General features: G+C 45.5%; 3 protein-coding genes across 4 annotated transcripts in view; 1 reads left to right on the plus strand and 2 right to left on the minus strand.

Moving 5' to 3' along the window:
• The window catches only part of NXF3 (nuclear RNA export factor 3), a 1,139,741-nt gene that overhangs the window by 249,274 nt on the left and 872,250 nt on the right, over positions 1-18,217 (minus strand). The window lies entirely within an intron of this gene.
• Positions 594-2,240, plus strand: TCEAL6 (transcription elongation factor A like 6). The gene is given in 4 exon segments (XM_029240108.1): positions 594-666; positions 1,224-1,293; positions 1,661-2,209; positions 2,211-2,240. Coding segments are annotated over 2 exon segments (552 nt in total). The 5' UTR covers positions 594-666; positions 1,224-1,293; positions 1,661-1,687.
• On the minus strand, positions 14,892-16,892 carry TCEAL2 (transcription elongation factor A like 2). 2 transcript variants are annotated; one of them, XM_029240104.1, is made up of 3 exons: positions 16,719-16,892; positions 16,110-16,181; positions 14,909-15,743 (listed from the first exon to the last, which is right to left on the minus strand). In XM_029240104.1, the coding sequence occupies exon 3, from the start codon at positions 15,720-15,722 to the stop codon at positions 15,078-15,080; it is 645 nt and encodes a 214-aa protein (XP_029095937.1). In that variant the 5' UTR covers positions 15,723-15,743; positions 16,110-16,181; positions 16,719-16,892; the 3' UTR covers positions 14,909-15,077. The 2 variants fall into 2 exon arrangements, with proteins under 2 accessions (XP_029095936.1, XP_029095937.1); XM_029240103.1 differs by lacking the exon at positions 16,719-16,892 and having other exon boundaries at positions 14,892-15,748.

The raw sequence follows: 18,217 nt of genomic DNA on the forward strand, positions 1-18,217 counted from the left end.
GGTGGTGTCCAATAGACTGTTGGCAAAGAAGGTCTGAGACTCAGGGGAGGGAATAACCTGGATATGTAGATTTGGGAATCATCTGTGTTAAGAGGGAAATGAACAGAGATCAGCCAGGGAGAGAGAACACATGGACCGAGAAGAGCAGAGGCTCAGGACATAGCTGCTACTCAAGGTGGCAGCGCAGCTTCCTGGGGGGCACCACCACCAGCGCTCTGGAGTCAGGCGGAGCTGGTCTTGAAAGCGGGCTGTGGGGCTACGTGTGGAGCGCTCTTGGAGAAGTCGAGTACCCTCCCTGTGATCAGCTGTCACAACTGGGGATAAAGGGCATCTCAGAGGGATGCTGAGCGAGGACCTGAGAGGCGCTAGGTAAAGCACCTGCAGTCAAGAAGCCTCTCCCCTCCTGCTCTGTCGGTAACTCCTCCTTCTCCAACCGCCCCGCTCCCACACAGTCCTCAGCTGTCCGGTCCCTCTGGGAATGGGGGGAGACCGAGCTCCGGTGACGTGGCGCTCACGTGACTGGCCGGGCACCCTGCAATCTGGTCCCGGCGCCGTCGCTCGCGTTGCCCGCGCGGAACCAGCTCCCGGAGCTGTCTGGGTGGCGGGCGAGGGGCGAGCAGGCTTAGGCGAGCCAGAGGAGGCGCAGGCCCGGCCCGGGCGCTGCAGGTCAGTGTGAAGGTGGGCGCTGCTGGCGGCCCGGGTTGGGGAGGAAGCGGATGGGACTAGGATCCGGGAGCAGCGGGGAGAGGGGAAGGGGTCCCGAGATGGGTGAGGATGGGCACGGGGCGTGGCGTGGACAGGTAGGGAGGGAGGACCCTGCAACGGGCCCTGCCGCCTCTTCGACGCCCCTCCTCTGCGCCCTCCATCCATTTTGGAGCCTGAAATTGCGGGGAGGGGGAGTGCGCCCCCGCAGTGCGACAGTGAAAGGTAGACAAATCCTGGAAATAACCCCCCTCTCACACTCTGAGCCTATGAGGAAATATTGATCTCCGCGTAAAGGGGTGGGGGCGGGGCGGGTTGCCTGCCCGGGAGGGGTCCCAGCGACCCAAACAGTTTGTAAAGCATCCTGGTCTTGTCCTGAGGCCTGACAAAAAGATTTGGCGACTGAGGTGCGGGGTCAGGGGAGGTTGGGGGGAACCGTTGGATGAGGAGGGCCCTGATTCAGGAAAGGGACCTCAATCTGCTGACCGTGCAGCCCCTCTCTGTCTCCTGTCTGTCTACAGGTCTGCATGTCTGTTCCCAGCACTCTGCAAGGCTAGAAAAGCAGGAGGAACCTTTCCAGAATCCCTGCAGGTCAGCGGAAGGAGGGAGAGGCACTGGACAGGCACAGAGCTGGGGGCCAGGTGTGGAGGGCACAGCTTGGGCAGAATTTGAGGGCCCCATTGCCCATCCCCCCCATATATAATATACACACTTTTTGCCACGCTGAAGGATTGGTACAAGGTGGCTGGGCCTGCCAGGGAAATGGTTGGCTCTCAGTGCAGGAGGAATGGTGGGGTAAAGGGTGGCCAGAAGGCACACTAGGCTGGGCCAGGTCAGGGGAACGCTGACAAGGGTGAGATGCCAGTACTATCCGGACCTGCATTTCACCCCCAAAGCCTCAGTCTCCCTTGTTTACTCTTGTCTCTCTCCCCCAACCCCACCGCATCCCATCCCCCAGGACAGGAAAACGAGGGGATATCTCAACATGGAAAAACTCTGCAATGAAAATGAAGGAAAGCTGGAAAGCGAAGGAAAGCCAGAAAATGAAGTAGAGCCTGAAAATCAAGGAAAGTCAGATGAGGAAGAAAAGCCAGAAGTGGAGGGGAGGTCAGAACACGAGGGAGAGCTCCAGAATGAGGGACGGCCAGAAGACCAGGGACAACCAGAAGATGAGAGGAAGAGAGAAAAGCAGGACAAGTCCGAAGCTGAGGGAAAACCACACGGTGAGGGCAAGCTGGAATCCCAGGCAAAGCCAGAGAGTCAGCCGCGGGCTGCCGAAAAGCGCACTGCTGAAGACTATGTGCCCCGGAAAGCAAAAAGAAAAACGGACAGGGGGACGGACGATTCCCCCAAGGACTATCAGAACAACTTACAGGAAAGGCATGTGGGCAGTGAGGAGATGATGACAGAATGTGCAGATATGTCAAGGGCTCAGGAAGAGCTAAGGAAAAGACAGAAAATGGGTGGTTTTCATTGGATGCAAAGAGATGTACAGGATCCATTCACCCCAAGGGGCCAACGGGGTGTCAGGGGAATGAGGGGCGGAGGTAGGGGCCAGAGGCGCTTACATGATATCCCATATCTTTAATGCCTTTGGCCTTCAATTCTGACTCCTCTGATGAGAATATCGCTGACCCTGCTTTCCCTGGCAGGCATTTGCCAGGCTATGTGCTTTAACCTTAAGCTGATTCTTTGCTTTAGGTGTCACTCTCGTTACCAGCAGCCTTTTGATCCAACTACAGTGCTCTCTGTGTTTCAGTAGGGGATTTTCACCCACGTGCATGGAGGAGATGTTCATGGTACACTGTAAAACAACAATAAAGAGAAAACAGTTTTCAGAATCGAACATATAGTATCAAACCATTTTTGAAAAAGTATAAATGTTTGTGTAATGCATCTGTGCACAGAAAAATCTAAAAATTAAATGATGCTTTTTTCTTGCTTTGGTAGCCAAAAATAGGTCTCACCTGCACTCAAAAATAAGTCCAGTCACCTGATGGTACCTCCACGCCATTCCTCTGCAGATGTGCCCATCCCCATGTCTTCTCCTAGTTGGAACCATGTCAATGGGCACTGCTGTCCTTTCTCTGAGTCCTTTACCGTCCTATGGCTCCAACCATGTGTGATTCTTTATCTTTCTTTTCTTTGCTCACTCATCTCTGCTTTTTCCTAAATGATATGCATTATGTTAGTCATTAAAAAACAACTAAGGGACTTCCCTGGTGGCACAGTAGTTAAGAATCCACCTGCCAATGCAGGGGACACAGGTTCGATCCCTGGTCTGGGAAGATCCCACATGCCATGGAGCAACAAAGCCCATGCGCCACAACTACTGAGCCTGTGCTCTAGAACCTGTGAGCCACAACTACTGAAGCCTGCATGCCTAGAACCCATGCTCCACAACAAGAGAAGCCACTGCAATGAGAAGCCCGCATGCTGCAAAGAAGAGTAACCCCTGTTCACTGCAACTAGAGAAAGCCTGCGTGCAGCAACGAAGACCCAACAGAGCCAAAAATAAATAAAGAAAGAAATAAATTTACTGAAAAAAAAAAAAAACTAAGACCAGAAAACAATACATGATAAGTGATTGGACTGTTCAGTGAGTTTTTGAGAGCAATGAAGACAATATTCCTGTTGTTAGAATGTACAATAATAGGTAAAACTCATATTAACTCTGGTACCCAGAGCTAGAGGAATCAACTTGGCAGTTATAACAGACACACTGTTGTAAGGGTCAGTGTTGTCATCTGTAAAATGGGGATAATATTTGCCTCATGGGACTACCAAGTGGATCAAATGAGGTACTGAGTATATGAGATGTGTTGTGACCTAGCCCCCACCAGATACCTGGGGAAAGAATGGCTCCCATACCACTCTCATGCACTAGCAGGTACGTGGATGGAATCAGACTCTTAGAGGAGAACTGAGCGAGGTCTCACTTGTGCCCAGGAACAAGTTCAGGCAGCTGAGAGATAGGTGCCACTCTCTCCGGGATACTGCCATGTCTGCTGGGCACTGTGCCTCTTCTCCTGGGTAATGTACTCATTACTGATACTGTGTAATGAGCTGGAGGGTGTAAGGTGCCAAAGCCATATCAATTTCTCTGGAGTCACTGCCCACCTACCCTTGACCGCTATAGAAGTGTGGATAAAGCCCTCTCTTCACTTTAGAGTTACGGTTACCCTGTTACCTGTGAGTATCCCCCTAGTGCTACTTGAGACTAGTACCTTTCAGACTCTTTTTAAGCAAAATGATCATTTATGTATATTTTGTTGGTTTGCGTGTTTTTGCATACATAAGCATCCTTCTTACCAAATTCAGATGTTACAGGTTAGACCAGGGTGGAAATATCTGCATGGTAGAAACTGTGCTATTCTCACAGGTTAATATCTCACCTGCAGTCTCTCCTTCCTAGGTTGAATTCTCTCCCAGGAAACTCTTGTCAGGCCCTGCGTTAGCAGTTCAGCAGACCCATCAACATATTTGATTTTTAGATCCTTATCAGTGAATATGTGGTGCATACACCAGCTGCATCAGCATAACCTGCGAGCTAATTAGAAATGCAGAGTCCCAGGCCCTACTCAGACCTACTGAGTTGGAATCTTCATTTTAACAAGATCCCCAGATGATTCCTATGCACATTGAAGTTTGAGAATCACTGGCTTAGAGGGAGACTCTTTTTAGGCTTCCCACTCCCACCTTCACATGAAGGATGTGTCTGAAAGGATAAGTATATGCCCCATATAAGATACACATCATAGATTATTAAACAGACCCGTGTTTGTCAACCTGCAGTTACCCCTCCCCCCGTGCATTAGTAGGTCTTGAAATTAATTCACTGGGTCAGGACTTGTAATTTTTTAATGAACTAGAATAAAGTTGATTAGAATCAAATATAAAATATCAAATTGAAGATAGGGTGAATATTGTTTTGTGAAATTTATATTTCACTTATGTATGTATGTATGTGCACCATGAGTTGTGATGAAAAGTATATTTCTGACTGGGCTGTGGTTTTCAAAAAATTGAGAAACTTGGCACTGGACTCTTTGCATTGCAAAGAATATCCAGTCCATTTCATACTTGTATCCCTAGTGCCCAGCACAGTACCTGACAAATAGTAGGTACTTATTAAAAGTGTAAATAATAATGACTAATTTAGGAACTCAAATTTTTCTCCAAGTTTAGCCTCTGTCTACACAAATAACCTTGGAAAAATAACTTCAGTTGTCGAACAGGGGTTACTTACAATTCCAAAATGATCCGCAAGCCATGGGCTTCACGGCCTGGATAGGAACTACTGCAAGTCACAGCTAGAGCTGTCATTAGTTAAAGAAATATACACTCAGCAGCACCAAGGAGAGCTCCTGGGCTGGAGAAAGTGGAATTTCTTAAGCCCAGAAGACAGGTTCTGCAAAGTGAAACTAAACAGCTGTGGAATCTGTGCTGTAAAAGGGCCCAGTGAAGGGCTCTGTGTTGCCACAGGAGCATAGTCTCACAAAAGAACAGAAGCATGCCTGCCAGGGTGGGAGGCCAGGGGTGAGGGGCTTCGCTGGAGGAATAGCAGCTGAGCTACCAGCAGATGGTCTTTCTCCACTTAGCCTGGGGGAATCAAGGACTCGGGTTTTAGAGACAACATATATCATGTTGGTTTTGTGCTTGAACTCCCTATGATTCCCAGTTCTGAGTGGTGCCCAGGGCAAGAAAAAGATCTACAGTAGGTCCAGGCTGTAGGGCAAGTTTCTCTGACACTTCAGCTTCATGACTCTGCAGACCCGATTGTATTGTATTCCTGCTAGACAGAGTCTATGAAGCCTTAGAAAGCCCCAGTAGTAAAATTACAATACACACCCTAGTGTTTTAGAGAAAACAACATGCCCTCTTCTGTTGGCAACTAGTCTCCATTTGAAAACTGCTTGTAGCTTGCTACCAGTCCTTGGTAAAGACTTAACATCTGATCATGAGGTTTTAATTTTCTGCGCAAATGAGACATCCACTATGAACTTGTTTCTATATACTCTTTTGAATAATAAAGTTTGGTGTGAGCACCAGCTTTCTACCATTAATTGCAAATGGATTTAAAAGACTGGGCCTGAGTAAGTAAAGAAGGCACAAGTAAATTACAGACCTACTCCTGTTATTTCATTCTCTCTCTCTCAAAACATATATTGTCTCATGGGGAGTTCCTCAAGACCAGTTAGAAAAAGAAGGATGCAACAGTGGTCCAGTTCATGGATGTATCTTCTTGGTGTGTTGACAGTAGGTGGAAATGGATGTCTGCTGCACTATAGCCCCACTCAGGAATGACTCAGAAAATAGTGGGAGAGAGAAATGATACCAGTGGGTAGAATTTTTGTGTGAAGACATCGTGGAGGTAGGTATGGATCTACTCTGGTTCATGTGCAATGATTAAAAGATTGGTCAGGGACTTGGAGAGAATTAAATTGGAAAATTAATGATGAGGAAGTCTGAGGAATAGGTTTGTAGATGGCCACTCATAAAGGGCACAGATGGTACAGATATTTGTCTCAAGATATAATCATTTACTCTTGCACAACAAATTACCACACACTTAGCTGCTTAACAGATCACTCATTTATTAGCTCACACATCTGTAGGTCAGAAGTCTGGCACACCATGGTTGTGTTTTCTCTGCTCAGGGTGTCACAAGGTTAACATCAAGATGTCAGCCAAACCAAGTTCTCTTCTAGTAACTCTGGGGAAAAAATCTGCTTCCAAGTTCATTTATGTTGTTTTCAGAATTCAGTTCTGAGACTGAGACTCTGAGAATGAGACTCACTCTATTCTCAAGCCAGCAATAGCACATTGACTCTTTCTCATGCTTCTTATCTCTGACTTTTCTGTCTCTAACTCTAGACCCCTTATTTAAACGGATGATATGATTAGGTAAGGCTCACCTAGATAATCTTCCTATGTTAAGGCCAACTGATTTGAGACCCTAATTACATCTACAAGATGACTTCACAGAAATATATGGATTAGTGTTTGACTGAATAACTTGAAGAAGGTATATATACACCATCGGCTGGTAACTTGGTAGGCCATCTTAAAATTATGCTTACCACAGTCTGCCTTCTGATCCCCAAAGATTCATGTCCTTCCCAAATGCAAAATACATTCACCTTCTCCCAAGGTTCCCAAGAATCTCATCCCATTACAGTGTTAGCTCAGAAGTCAAAATCTCATCATCTAAATTATCTAAACCAGACGTGGATGAGAATCTTGGGCATAATTCATTAAGTGCAGTTCCTAAAGATATTCATCTCCTCTGTGGACCTATGAAACTAAAGACACAAATTTTCTGCCCACAAAACTCCCAACATATAATGATGGGAGAGGCACAGGATAACAGTTATAAATGAAAATGGGGAAAACGGAAGATAAAAAGGAGTCACTATCCCAAAAGTGCTGGACTTCCATTGTTAGATTTCAAGACCTGAGAATAGTCCTCTGTGGCTCTTAGCTTCACCCTCTGTGCTTATGGCTCCAGACTCTTGACTCTTAGCTCTTTATTCTGAGCTCTTGGTTCTGTCCTCTGATTCATCCTTCCTTTTTAATTAAAGGTAGCATGTGTTCCCAGTTAAGTAGCTTTATCAGGCTGCTTCCCACCAGAAAAATTTGGGGGTTCAGGTATTCTGCTTTCATTTTGTGCTCTTCTGTCTCTTTCATTCCAAGCTGACAATATTTCCATTGATATAATTTTCTTAAGAACCTTGCTATTCTCGAATAAATTGCACTGGGTTTTACTCCACTGGACAAAATCTACACACACAATTATCTCTGAGATGATCTTTCTCTATCTTTGGCTCCAGCTGAGGTGGCTGAGTGTGCATGCATTAGGCTCCTAAAGGATGTGCATATTCCTTGCCACATGGTGACTCCATCACCAAGCCAGTAGTGGTACATTAAATCATTCTCATACTTCAAATTATTGACTTCTTTGACCTCTAGACCCCTTAAGCTTCTTAGAGGCTGTCAGGTTTTGCTGAAAAATAAGCTTTGTGTGACTGAGTACTCTGACTTTTTTAACTTTTGGAGGTTTCAGCAAAAGGTTATACTAGTTACACACTCAACTTTTTCTCTATGTCATTCTTTCAGAAGGTATCTCTTAATTTTAGTGTATTTTGCCATTTGAATAGAATGGGAATTTCCCAAATCATCAAGTCCTATTTTCTTTTTGTTTAACAGATATTCCCTCAATTTATCTCTCTCCTGCCACTTTTTGATATAAATAGTAAGAAGAAACCAGGCCATACCTCAGCAATTTGCTTGGAAATCCCTTCAGCTAAATGTTCAAGTTATCACTTACAAGTGCTGCTTTCCAGTGAACTGTTGGAGATAATTTCACTAATCATTCTGCTACTGCATATGAGGATCTCATGCCTCCAGTTTCCGATAACATGCTCCTCACATCCTTCTGGACCTGTGCTAGCAGGGTCTATGAGGTGTATATTTTTACTTACAGGTGGTTCAAAGCAATAATGTTCCTCAAAGTTCTTCCAGCCTCCACCCACTGCCCAGTTTCCAAGCCACTTCCACATTTTTAGGTATTTGGTACTTTCAGTGCCAATATCTGTATTAGTTTTCTATTACTATGTAACAAATTACTTTAAATTTAGTGGCTTAAAATAAGACATTTATTACCTGACAGTGTCTCACACAGCTGGGATGTGGGGGAGAGGGAGCCCTGTGTTTTGGCTACGGCAGTCTGGAATGGAGTATCCAGCTCACTGAACTTGGAAAGTGGGGAGGAAGCAGTCTTGGTTCAAATATTAGAGGCTTTTAGCTTTCTTACTGAATTTGTGTAGATTTTCTTGAGCAGATATTTCTTTGTGTGCTGTTTGTCCTTAGGACCATTTCCAAAGGCCTTTAATGGCTGATTTCGTTTTATTTAAAATATGATTTTTACTACTTTCACTGGGGATCAGGTCAGTGGGGCTCCTCGTGTTGCCATGCCAGAAGTCAATCTTCCATTATTTCTTCATAGTATTTCATCCCCTCTTCTTCTGAGACTTTGATTATACATTTGACCCTTGAACAATGCAGGGTTTATTAGTGCTGACCCCCTACACAGTTGAAAATCCATGTACATCTTTTGACTCCCTCAAAACTTAACTACTGATAGTCTACTGTTGAATGGAAGACTTACTGATAAAGAGTTGATTAACACATATTTTGTGTGTTATATGTGTTATATACTGTTACAACAAAGTAAGCTAGAGAAAAGAAAATGTTATTAAGAAAATCATAAGGAAGAGAAAATACATGTACAGTACTGTATTGTATTTATCAATACTGTAAGTTTACATTGTTTGTTTACATAGCCTGTCAATGCTTACATCAATAATGTCTTATGTGATGCAAAACACTGTAGCTGTTATATGTATTACTAACACTAGACTTCAAAAATGAAAAGATCATGTGAAAAAGAACTTCATACTTATTTACAGGTATAAGGATTCATGCATTGATAACAAAGAAGCAGTAATATAATTGCTTTATAGTAGCATAGTGTAATCAATACCATTGCTTCGTGGTAGCCTAGCCTAGGCATTAATGAATGAACCATTATAAAATTCTTATGGCATATAGTATTACAGTCATATTCATAATACAGCACTGAAACATTATTACATTAAAGAAAAACACCTGTCTGTGATGATGATAGGCTGATACACAGTTTCTCCAATTGTGAGACAGAAAGAAGTATATTGTATGGTAATGTAATTCTTTGAAAGCAGAGTTATAAAACAGTAAGAAAACTAACACATTATTAATTTTATATCAGTCACCTTATGCCTATGTAAGAATAGGCTATCTACTTCAATATAAATATTGCACACAATGTTCTACACACATATTTTTGTATATTTCTTAAAAAAATCTGCATATAAGTGGACCAAGCAGTTCAAACCCATGTTTTTCAAGGGTCAGTTGTATATACATTAGATTTTTTTCCCCACCATATCCCATTAGACTGTCACAATCTTTTCTGTATTGTCTATCCTTTTGCCTCTCTCTCTCCCTCAGTCTAGAGATTAGCACCAGTTCAGAGCCTTTAGCTAGTAACTCCCAGGAGGTCTTGGTATTTCTATGTCCCTAGGGCACAGTCACCCTGAAAAGTGTCTGCAGGTTCCACTGGAAAAGATTTCATGTAAGATTCATAGTACACACCAGTGGCTGCCGGGTCCTACCTTAGAGGTAATCTGCCTTCCCCTCAGTTGGATGAGAAGTTGAAAAACCCCACTACAGCAACTCGAATTAGGAAACAGCAGACCTAGAATTTTTTTCTGCCTCAATATGTCAGGCAGCATCCTATAGGCTGCCCAATTATTTCATTTTTAAGAATGCTCTGATTAGCCATCACCACAGATCCCTGTGGGTCAAACATCCTCTAATTACCATTTTATCACTGTGGCTCATTGTAGTAGTTGCACTCACCTTGTCACATATGATTAAGCACTGTCACCTGACCTCTAGCACTCTGAGATCCCTTCATTCACACTAAGATCAAGTAGCCCAATTCCACCACAGCATTCTCCACCATAATCTCCAGCCTACAGAGCACAGGCCCACAGAAATCTTCAAGGATGTCCGTGACCCTCTCACCAATGATTTTTAATGCCTTGGAGCATGTCTGCACAAATATCCTATCCCATATATCAGGGCTCCACTCTTTCCCTACTAGTGTTTTTACCTTATTGTAAAATCCATAGCAGGTAGGGCATTTAATTGGCAGTGGAACTCAGTGACAGTATGAGGACCTGAGCTTGGTCCTCAGCTTTTTGTCCATCCCTAAGATGAGGAACTTCTTCAAACATGCCATGCAGGCTTTCTGGCGCTCTACATGTGTTTTCTGTTGTATTATATGGCTTTCAATTTCCTTTTTCCTATGCATATTCTTTAGGACCATCAGATGAACATGGAAAACTCCACAACCTTTTGGATAATGATTTTTGACACAGTGCTTAAATGACACAGCAGCTTGATTCCCCAAACTTTGGATTCCACCTGTACTTCATTCTATGCCTCCTGTGGTGCTGAGTAAGTGTGATACTACTACATGCCATGTACCAATGAACCTCTCCTAACACCTGCCCCCTACTCTCCCAACCCCCAGTGCAAAGAGGTTATTTTTCCCTCCTCAAATTAGTAACCCAATTTCTGGGGTAACTTCTAGTATCTATTACTGTATCTGAGAAGTGCATGACAGGAAAGAGGGAGCCCATCTGCGTTAGAAAATTTGAGACTTTTTTAAAAAGTACAGTATACAAAGATGTGGGAAGGGTACTGGAGAACCACAGGGGTAGTGCAATACTCCATGGCTAGTAAAGGTAGGATTATCTAGGCCTGAGGGACAAAGGGAAAGAGGGGTTACTGAAAGCTTGAGATATAGAGCCTATTTGGAGAGGGCAACCCCCCAGGAAACTTTAGAGAAGAGACTGTCAGCATCTGGTGACACTACAGGGAACAAGCTGGGAAGTAAAGTTCCTGACCACATTGTCCACCACTTACTCCCAAAGGACAAGGGAGCCCTTTGATGTAATCAATACAGGTCGGATTCCCTGGGATGTAAAGCAGGGTGGAGGAGGGTGGAGACTGAACCCCAATGGGAAGATGGAGAGATTTCTAGCAAATAAGCGAGGGCCATGTTAGCAGTACTCACTGGGAGTTGTGCCTGCAGTGAGAAAGGGTACCCCTATTCAGCTGTTATTACACTGTGAGGAGGAGGGTAAAAGGCATATTGTTTTTAGAGGGTTAATTCCAGCAAGACTGGGATTTGCCCAAGCTGGTCTACTAAAATAAGAAATGCACCTGTAAGTTACTGACTCATGGTAAAGGCATGAAACATACTAAGAGTGTTGTTTTAGAACCATTGGCCCTAGGAGTTTGGATGGTTTGTACCAGCTTGTCAGCTTTGCTTATTGGTAACAAAAAGGTTGATCGTTTGCACCTGGTCTTGGTGAACATCTCCCCCCCCCACACACACACACCAAGCGCTCTGCTGTTGAAGAGCTACAACATAGCAAGAATATGCCTACGTAACCATCACTGCAAGAGAATCCTGGGCTGAGACTCCATTTTGTGCTCTCTGGTTCTAAGGTACTCTGTGAACACATCAGTGGTTCCTATTCCAAAAGAAGTGCATATTTCCAGGGCTCTTATAGAGAGGGAAGGCAATTGGAGCTTGCATCTGGCCACTTTAGACCCCTGGGTATGAGACAGCTCTTGGCTGTGAGGCATATCCTCAATGCTATTGCTACATTGCATCCTTTTTTTCCCCCTGTGCTAAACTACAGATTTGCAAGCTTTGACATTTGAGGTCCCATGAGTCTTCTTTAGCAATGGAACTGTTTAGCTGTCATAGTTATGGCATCTAAAGAAGGAAATACACCATCCTATGAGATGAGTTCCATTTGCCTTTGTTTATAGTCATGATTTGCTCTAAAAACAGTTTCAGGTTCTCTTCAGTAGATATATTAATCCTTGCCTTTATGGATTCTTACTCCCAAACTTTTGTACCTTACAAAGGCCTTCAGCTCTCCCTCACACCCACCAAATAAACGTTGCAACTCTTCTGCTCACCTTATGGTTTACACTTAATAGAACTGCAATCATAATGAATATATAAGTCAGTGGACATTAGCCTTTAGTGTGAATCAGAATCACCTAGGAAGCTTGTTAAAAATGGAGATTCCAGGGCTTCCCTGGTGGCGCAGTGGTTGAGAGTCCGCCTGCCGATGCAGGGGACATGGGTTCGTGCCCCGGTCTGGGAGGATCCCACATGCCATGGAGCAGCTGGGCCCGTGAGCCATGGCCGCTGAGCCTGCGCATCCAGAGCCTGCGCGTCCGGAGCCTGTGCTCCACAACAGGAGAGGCCACAACAGTGAGAGGCCCATGTACCGGAAAAAAAAAAAAAAGGAGATTCCAGCGCTCGACTCAGTGGATCCGAAGTGGGGGTAAGGAGTTCACATTTTCAACAAAGTCCTCTGGTGATTTTATCGTGGCAAATTTGCCCACTTTAAAAACATGCATGCATTAATGAAATGAGATAGGGTTAAATTTGTGGTACAAACCCTTCTACATGGCGTTTCATTTGGAACTGCAAGTAAACCCTGCTAGAGAAATAGAGTCCACGGTTATTTATCTAGACCTGGAATGATCTGAGGCAAGAATGCCTAACTCAGCTATCATCATTTAAAATTTTATTAAGAACCTATTACTTGACAGGCACTGTGCTAGGCATTAGAGGTACCAGGATAAAAAGGACAAATTGTGCTTTGAGAAGCAGAGTCCAAAGCAGTGTTTCTCAATTTTTAAAAAGTTTAGCCCACAATCAGAAATTTATTTTTCATCACAACTCAAGGTATACAAACATACATACATATATAAGTGAAATACAAATTTCACAAAACAATACTCACCCTACCTACCTGGGATACAATCTGATATTTACTGTTTAGCTCTAACCAATGCTATTCTACCCTACTTCATTAAACAATTTAAGGTATTGACTCATTGAATTTGTTTCAGGTTCTACTACTGTTGGGGATGTGGAACTGCAGTTCAACAAACACAGGCCTACTTAATAATCTGCAGGATGTATCTTATGTAGCACATTATTTATCCTTTTAGGCACATATTTCACATGATGGTGGGAGTGGGAGGCTAAGGAGAGTCTCCTTATAAACCAGTGCTTTGCAAACTTTAAAGTGCACAGGCATCACCTGAAGATCTTGTTTAAATGAAGATTCTGAATCAGTAGGTCTAGGATGGGGACCTGAGATCCTGCATTTCTATCTCTTAGATGATGCTGATGCAGCTGGTCCATGGACCACTATTTGAGTAGCAATGCTCTAAAAATCACAAGTATGGGTAGGTGTGCTAACCTTGCAATGCAGGACCCGGTAGGAGTCTCCTAGGAGATAATTTCCTCTAAGGAAAAAGGAATGGAGCAGAGAAGGTACTGACAGGTGAGAAAAGCACAGTGTGCACCACTCAAATTTTATCCCAGCTTCCCATATCTGAATCTGATGAAAAGATGGCTGTATGTAAAATCTGAAATCCTTTAGTGACCATAGGAGCACTGAGGTATTACCACTTGGATAAGTATAACTCTAAAGTAAAGAAAAGGGCTTTATCCTCACTTCGATCAGTGTCATGGTGTGGGGCAAGTTCAGGGCTCACTGGGGACTCCAGAGAAATCAACTGAGCTTTGTCATCTTGAGGACATCAGTCCATCAGCAGCAGTGAGGACCTTAAGAAGATGGAGGACTCATGAGAAGTGGCACAGTGCCCAGCAAACATGGCAATACCCAGGGGAGGGTTGTACCCACCTTTTGGCTTCCTGGAACTTATTTCTGGGCATAGGTGAGATGTATATCAACCCTCTTCCAAGTGTCTGATGAGGTCCTGGTCCTGCTAGTATAGGGGAAAAGGTAGAAGCCAGCCTAACACAGCTTACATACTCAGTACCTCATCTAATCCATTCCACAATCCTGTGAGGCAATTATTATTCCCATTTCACAGATGACAAGACTGCTCTTTATAGCAATTGATCTGTTATAGCTGCCAAGTTGATTCCTCCAGATACAAGTCCAGAAGTAATGTGAGTTTTACATAACATTTTAAGTTCTGACAACAAGAATTTACAGTGTCTCCACTGCCTTCATAAACTCAGTAAACAGTTCTTTGTATTGCTTTTTATGTATTGCTTTCCTTTTTTATATTTTAGCATTTCTTTATAAGAAAAGTAATCTGTGTTCCTTAGGAAAATTTAAACAGATGAGTAGAAAGAAAACAAAGAAAATAAATCACCCACAATCTCACAACTCATAAAACCACTGTTAACCTTTTTTTCTTTTTTTTTTTTTGCGGTACGCGGGCCTCTCACTGTTGTGGCCTCTCCCGTTGCGGAGCACAGGCTCCGGACGCGCAGGCTCAGCGGCCATGGCTCACGGGCCCAGCCGCTCCGCGGCATGTGGGATCTTCCTGGACCGGGGTACAAACCCGTGTCCCCTGCATCGGCAGGCGGACTCTCAAGCACTGCGCCACCAGGGAAGCCCACCACTGTTAACCTTTTAGTGAACAAAGTTTTCTATTTTTCCTGTGCATAGATGTACCATATAAATTTCTGTTCTTTTACAAAAGTGGACCGATTCTGTAGATGATATTATAAGCTGCTTTATTTTTTTCAAGAATCATAACACCTTTGTAATGCACATGGGTAAAAATCCCCTACTGACAGAGTGCTCTAGCTGGATCAAAAAGTTGTTGATAACAAGAATGACGCCTAAAGCAAAGTATTTGCAAAACTTTAAAGCGCAGGGCCTGGTAAATGCCTGCCAGGGGCATTACACAAAAGGAATGTCTTCAAAGCCCCTTTGTGGGGCCCTGCAGCCACCCCTGAGTTCCCTTGGGCCCCTCGGGTGGAAGGGGTCCTGTAAACTTTTTTGCATCCACATAAACCCCCCCAATTTCTGTCTGGTTTTCTTCACCTCATCCTCCACCCTGGCCATCTCGTCAAATTCTCTTATCATCTCTTCATTGCTCAAATGCATATCGTGTATGGCCTCCTTGTATTCCTTGAGACACTGAGCCAGCCCCTTGTTGGTTTTTCTTTTGGCCTTCCTGGGTACATCATCCCCAGCTGGGCGCTTTCCTGCAGCCCTTGGTTCGCTGGCTGGCTTTTCTTCTTTTGGCTTTCCCTCGCTCATTGGCTTTCCCTCACTCTCTGGTTTTCCTTCTTTTGGTTTTCCCTCACTCACTGGCTTTCCTTCTTTTGGCTTTGCCTCACTGTCTGGCTTTTCTTTATCCTTTAGTACTTCCTCATCTTCTGTCTTTCCCTTGAGATCTATCCTTCCCTTGTTTTCTAACTTTTCCTTGTCTTCCACAGTACAAGCTACTCCCGGCTTTCCCGCATCCGGTGGCTGTCCTTTGTTTTCCATCTTGCCTTGGTTCTCAGGCTTTCCTTCATTTTCACTGCAGAGTTTTTCCATGTTGAGTGTCCCTTCCTTTTCCTGTCCTGGGGATGGGGCAGGGGGAAGAGAAGACAAAGAGGAAACAAGGGAGACTGAGGGCTTGGGGATGGAATGCAGGTCCGGATAGTAGCAGTCACTTCTCGCCCCTTTTCAGGGGTCCCCTGACCTGGCCCGGCCTTCCTAGTGTGCCTTCTGCCCACCCTTTACCCCACCATTCCTCGTGCACACGTGAGCCAACCATTTCCCAGACAGACCCTGCCATTTTTCCCTACGCTTGCTCAGCATGGCAGAGTGTGTGTAAATGTGTTGGGAAGTGGGCAGTGGGGCCCCCAATTCTGCCCGGGCTGTGCCCTGCACACTTCCCACCCCTCTGGGTGCCTGTCCAGTGCCCTCTCCTTCACTGACCTGCAGGGATCTGAACAAGTTTCTCCTCTTTTTGTAGCCTAGCAGAATGCTGGGAACAACAGCCTCACAGACCTGCAGACAGACAGGAGAAGGGGATGGGAGCTCCGAGGACGCAATAGGGGCCCTCCTCATCCACCGTTGCCTCCCCCACCTCCCCTGACCCCGCACCTCAGTCGCCAAATCCTTTTGTCAGGCCTCAGGACCAGACTAGGATGCTTTACAAACTGTTTGTGTCGCTGGGATCCCTCCCCGGCAGGCAACCCGCCCCGCCCCCACCCCTTTACGCGGAGATCAATATTTCCTCATAGGCTCAGAGTGTGAGAGGGGGGTTATTTCCAGAATTTGTCTTCGTTTCAAGGTCGCACTGCTTCTCCCCGTCCCCGCAACCTCATTTCAGGCTCGAAAATGGATGGAGGCCGCAGAGGAGGGGCGTCGAAGAGGCGGCAGGGCCAGTTGCAGGGTCCTCCCTCCCCACCTGCCCGCGCCACGCCCCGTGCCCCTCCTCACCCATCTCGGGACCCCTTCCCCTCTCCCCGCTGCTCTCGGATCCTAGTCCCATCCGCTTCCACCCCCACCCGGGCCGCCAGCAGCGCCCACCTTCACACTGACCTGCAGCGCCCGGGCCGGGCCTGCGCCTCCTCTGGCTCGCCTAAGCCCGCTGGCCCCTCGCCCGCCACCCGGGCAGCTCCGGGAGCTGGTTCCGCGCGGGCGACTGGACCAGACCTCGGGGCGGGGGGAAGGGGGCGCGGGAGCTGCTGCCCAAGTCAGCGCCCTGCCGGTCACGTGAGCGCCGCGTCACCCGAGCCCGGTTTCCCCCCGCCCCGCCCCCTCACCTACATCCCACAGGGACCGGACAGCTGTGGACGGCCTGGGCGGGGTGTGTGGAAAAGAGTGAGTTACCAACAGAGCAGGTCGGGGGAGCCTTCCTGACTGCAGGTGCTTTACCTGGCGCCTCTCAGGCCCTCGCTCAGCATCCCTCTGAGATGCCCTTTATCCCCAGTTGTGACAGCTGATCACAGGGAGGGTACTCGACTTCTCCAAGAGCGCTCCACACGTAGCCCCACAGCCCGCTTTCAAGACCAGCTCCGCCTGACTCCAGAGCGCTGGTGGTGGTGCCCCCCAGGAAGCTGCGCTGCCACCTTGAGTAGCAGCTATGTCCTGAGCCTCTGCTCTTCTCGGTCCATGTGTTCTCTCTCCCTGGCTGATCTCTGTTCATTTCCCTCTTAACATAGATGATTCCCAAATCTACATATCCAGGTTATTCCCTCCCCTGAGTCTCAGACCTTCTTTGCCAACAGTCTATTGGACACCACCGCCTGAATATCCCTGCGGGACCTCAAAATCTATAACCCCAAACTGATTTTTACCAACTTCCTTCTCGCCTTCTCTGTTCACTTCACTCCACACTGGATATTTGCACTCCAACGTTTAACCTATTCTCATCTAGAGAGAATGTCAGACAGCTAAAATGTTAAAAAAGAAAAAAGGATGCATTAAAACATTTAAAATTATGGACCACAGATGAACAGATTCATCAACATCCTTGTTTCACAGCTTACTCTTATCATTGACCCCTGCTGACCCTCTTTCCTTTCCTTCCATCCCTTCTCTTCCCTTTCCTCTTTCACACTTGTGAAACCACAACCCAGCTCAAAAACTAGAAAATTGACATTATAGTTGCTACAGTGTAGTGCCATATATTTGGTTTTGATGATATGAGTATACTGTGTCTTTGTTTGGATCTCTTTAAGTTTATCCTGATTGGAATTAATGAACTTCTTGGATGCACAGATTATTGTCTCTCTTCTAATTTGAGTAATTTTCATCCATTATTTGTTCAAAAATTCTTTCCGCCCCTTTCTATCTCTCTTCTCCTTCTTGGATTCCCATCATGAATATATTAGTATGCTTGATGGTGTCTCATGGGTCTCTTAGGTTTTGTTCATTTTTGTTCATTCTTTTCACTTTCTGCTGCTCAGACTGAAGGATCTCAATTGACCTGTCCTCAAGTTAGCTTATTCATTCTTTTCCCTGCTCAAACATGCTGTTGAACCCCTCTACTGAGCTTTTCATTTTAGTTATTGTACTTTTAAGTTCCAGAAGTTCTG

The sequence above is a fragment of the Monodon monoceros genome, unplaced genomic scaffold (genome assembly GCF_005190385.1).
Source record: "Monodon monoceros isolate NGI ecotype Baffin Bay Population unplaced genomic scaffold, NGI_Narwhal_1 Super_Scaffold_22, whole genome shotgun sequence".
Classification (NCBI taxonomy): domain Eukaryota; kingdom Metazoa; phylum Chordata; class Mammalia; order Artiodactyla; family Monodontidae; genus Monodon; species Monodon monoceros.

Coding starts and splice junctions, on each gene's coding strand:
- TCEAL2 (XM_029240103.1), bottom strand. CDS start 15,722: ATGGAAAAACTCTGCAGTGAAAATGAAGGAAAGCCTGAGAACCAAGGC.